We start from the raw sequence: 4,165 nt of genomic DNA on the forward strand, positions 1-4,165 counted from the left end.
TAGGAAATAGTGATGAAATAATCAAATAAATGAAAAGACAGAGACAAATGCTTTTGAACTACTGTTTATTTTATTAAAAAATGTAAAATTCAGAGTAAAGTAATGTAGTGCACTAGTGTCTAGAGCACTGTTAGGTGGCAAAGTGTGACAAGAATCCTGTGGGGAGAGAAAACAAGAGAATACATGAATTTAATAGGTGTTAACTAATCAGGGTTCAACAAAGCACTTCAAGTCCTCAATTCCAGAGAGAGAGAGAGAGAGAGAGAGAGAGAGAGAGAGAGAGAGAGAGAGAGAGAGAGAGAGAGAGGAGAGAGAGAGAGAGAGAGAGAGAGAGAGAGAGAGAGAGAGAGAGAGAGAGAGAGAGAGAGAGAGAGAGAGAGAGAGAGAGAGAGAGAGAGAGAGAGAGAGAGAGAGAGAGAGAGAGAGAGAGAGAGAGAGAGAGAGAGAGAGAGAGAGAGAGAGAGAGAAGAGAAGAGAAGTGTGGCCCTTCAGGTCTCTGCAGTAGGACTACATGCTGGCCATGAGGTACTCGAGGTGGTACTCCAGGAGGCTGGAGAGCTCAGTGACCAGAGACTCTCGGTTAAAATACCAGGCCAGCTGCTGCCCAAACATGTCATCTAGCAGAGCCATCAGCCCGCCCTAAAGGGAACACCACACAACATATAGAAAATGGCTCTGAGCTACTAGCTTATCAAGAGGAGAGAGACAATGAGAGTTACTCCCCCTAAAACGGCATTGAAACCCTGTTAAATAGGAACGAGTAAAGAGGAAGTAAACTAGTAATAATGAAGAAAACAGGAAGTAAACTCTTGACTCTTACATTGAGCAGCAACAGGTATCTCTCAGCCTTTGGCTCAATGCTGGCAACAGTGGGCAGGAAGGAGTACAGGAGAGCGTACAGACGCTCCATGAACCCACCAGGTTGCTAAAGTAAACAGAGGAGGAGAGAAGAGAAATTGAAGTGAAATTGCTAATAGACAGACATCTAAACATTTACCAGCGAGATGCTACTTACCACCATCAGGGATTTCTGAGCTGTCATCATCCCAAACAGCACCAGCTCAAAAGGACATCTATCAGGTTAACATGATGGATCTAGGACAAGAAAACACGTTTGGAGAAAATAGGAATGATTTCAAATAGATCAGCTACTGTGCCGTATAAAAGACATGCATGTGGAAGAACTCTAAGTGAGACTTGAAAGAGTTAATTAACTCACCTTTGCCTCAGCCAGCTCCCTCTCAATGTCAATCTGCTTGGAGGGGTCACTCAGGTAGTCCACAAAGTCGTTATAGGCACGGATGAATTCGGCCTCGTCCTATCACAAAGCAAAGAGCAGTGATGTTAGTGCACAGAACACATTTCCCACCGAGGACGCTCTCTTTCCCTTGAAGGACAATGAGTTAGTGAGCTACCATCTGGTGGACCTGAACCAGTGCGCCCAGTAGGACCTTTCCCGCCACAAACAGATGGTTCCTACTCAGGGTGGAACCGAGCAGGGTCTAGAGAAGAGGGAAGAGTTAGGGTGAGACACCCATCTTCCTCTAGGAGACAGACAGAACAGGAAGACACAGAGAGTCAAAGAAAAGTGGGTCCACTCACAGTAAAGGCCTGGCGCAGGGAGACGAGCCTCAGGCCAATGTCCTCCACTCTCTTGGTGGTAAGGTAGAGGCTGTGGAAGAGAGGGAATGGAGCATGTCAATGGGGGATAACAGCATTGTGACCACTATCCTTCAGCATCTGACAAGCTCAGACTATACACACATTTAGAGGGACTCACTTTAGCAGAGGAACCTCCCTCTCCTCAGGCAGCAGGTCCTCCTCCCAGCCCTACAATAACAGAACAATTATTCAACATCAGTGACCAATGTAATGACATGACAAACAATGGGTCAATCGAAGGATCTTAATGCTACTAGTCAATAGTATGTGTGTGTGTAACATCTGACCTCATAGCAGTTGTGGCCCTCAGGCTCTGGCTCAGTGAACTGCTGAGTGGTGGGCGTAGAGACGGAGGCAGCCTCCGACCACGCCGAGGAGGAGAGCAGCCCATCCAGCCCCATGTGGAGAGTGGCGTACACCACCGAGACATCAGTTTGCTGCTCAAAACACACACACACAACACACGTTAATAGAAAACAGACCATATCTAATGGAAAATGCCCTGTAATTTCTATTCTATATACATAGGAAATTGTTTATTTACCTGGTAGCAGCCATGCGTCACGGCCACAGACGTCTCGTGGCGGAGGTGAGACGCATACTGGGTCACCCTGCCAGCCACATACTGACAGAGAGAAATGACATGTTAAGGCCAAACGGAATAAGTGAAGAAAAGCCTAATCTAATACTAATTCAGTAGTATTTACATCTTACCTGGATCCAAGAGATGGACTGCACCTTGGTGGCACAGTAGGGGATGCCTTCTGGACTAAGTCTGTGTGTCTCCTTGGAGATGGCCCACACCAGTTGAGTCTCCAGGCCTCGAACCCTACTTGCATGGTGCATCCTCACCACCACCTGCTGTGGAGTGAAACAACAAGACAACATCAACAAAACAACATCAGCCATCGCTGTAACATATTTCCATCAAGATCACATGACACTGACGATGTAGATTAGGATTAGGTAGTGACAAAGACACATACCTGGGATCCCCCACGCATGTAGGTGATAATGGGGCTGATGAACTGGAAAGTTCTCCAAGCTTTAGCCACCGGACCGGCATTGTTCTGCACAAGAGGGGGTTGACATTACAATACATTCAGGTTAGAAACAGCAAACATTGCAACAGTGATGTGACTGTGTGTGTGGGTCTCTTACCCTGATCACAACAGGCCCACAGTACAGGGAGCTAAACCTAATCGGTATCAACTGCCAATTACCAGTGGCCTCCTAAAGCAGAAAGCAGACAACAAAGATTTTTTGAATGTCAAAGTGACACAAATTGAATATCTGGGATACTTTTCAAACATTAAACTTTCTGAAAATTGTACCTCAAGGATAGTCGGCACATCTGGTACCTCCTCAAGGATGGCTGGCAGCAGTGGTACATCCGGCACATCATCCAATGGCACAACCAACTGGACCTCATCCAGGACAGTTGATTCTAAAATTAGGAACATTGGAATACAAACAAACAAATGTTAGGATGTAAAACGTAGCTAGCTAGCTAGTACTACTAGTTCAAAAGTGCATCTCTTAGCAAAAGTCACTAAAGTCAACGTTAGCTTGCAAGTATGGATTACAGAAATACACAACATTTCACAAATTACATTTATATTGTTAAATGTGGTAAAATAAGAAGTTTAAACTCAACATACCCTCTTCGAAGTCGATGTTGCTGTCCACCTCCCGACGATTGCGAACCCTGCAAAACGGAAAAAGACAACAAAAACAACCCACAAATGAATTTGAACAACCTGTCGACGCAGTAGACCGCCGACGTCCACGTACTCTCTCCACCAATTTTGAAAAGCACCCAGGCATTTTCCAGTCGATCTTTCAGTCTCAGGTCTCAAAAATCTGTCATGTTTGTTGTTGTTGAACAGCAAACTGAAGTTGTTGTTGTTTTCGAACAGAAAACGTTCAATAGAACGCCGAGATGTTCTATCGGTTAGATGTCTCTTGGCAACACATATTTTTGAAAATTGTTGTTTACAAAATTGACAGCTGTGTTGCCATAGAAATGAGTTTGGAACTCTATGCTTACCATTAGAATTCTATAAAAATTCCATTCGTACTCATCATTCTAATTCTATTGACCCTATTTTGTAACCAGGCGTTTTCCTATGTTGTTGGTATAATATAAAACAAAAATACCAAATGTTCTTTTTAAGTCACTAGCTAGGTCAATGGCCCATTGAAATGTTTTAGCATGTTTCATGGAAGTTGTTGTTGAACTTCTGAAAGTCTAGGCTTTGACTCAGTGGATAATAAAGTATTGTGGAGCACAGACAACCCGGTTTAAAATATATTGACCAAATTCAGACAAGGGGGGCAAAGCCACAGCCCACTGAGGTAGGAGAGCACTGAAGTATCTGCATAATAATAATCCATATCTCTTTTATAAACAGGATAGTATCATTGATTATATAAAAGTGCATGTATGAATAAGTCTGATTGACCTTTTTTCATGGCAGGTTCACCTTCTGAAGCCGGACGA

General features: G+C 44.1%; 1 protein-coding gene across 1 annotated transcript; it reads right to left on the reverse strand.

The window, feature by feature from the left end:
* Positions 1 to 476: 476 nt before the first annotated feature.
* On the reverse strand, positions 477 to 3,489 carry LOC121572482. The gene is made up of 14 exons (XM_041884551.2): positions 3,324 to 3,489; positions 2,997 to 3,109; positions 2,824 to 2,895; positions 2,649 to 2,732; positions 2,377 to 2,523; positions 2,207 to 2,287; positions 1,950 to 2,099; positions 1,781 to 1,830; positions 1,603 to 1,672; positions 1,416 to 1,502; positions 1,220 to 1,318; positions 1,016 to 1,095; positions 821 to 925; positions 477 to 639 (listed from the first exon to the last, which is right to left on the reverse strand). The coding sequence occupies exons 1-12, from the start codon at positions 3,487 to 3,489 to the stop codon at positions 1,042 to 1,044; spliced, it is 1,173 nt and encodes a 390-aa protein (XP_041740485.2). The 3' UTR covers positions 477 to 639; positions 821 to 925; positions 1,016 to 1,041.
* Between the last annotated feature and the right edge of the window lie 676 nt (positions 3,490 to 4,165).

The sequence above is a fragment of the Coregonus clupeaformis genome, chromosome 8, assembly GCF_020615455.1.
Source record: "Coregonus clupeaformis isolate EN_2021a chromosome 8, ASM2061545v1, whole genome shotgun sequence".
NCBI classification, from domain to species: domain Eukaryota; kingdom Metazoa; phylum Chordata; class Actinopteri; order Salmoniformes; family Salmonidae; genus Coregonus; species Coregonus clupeaformis.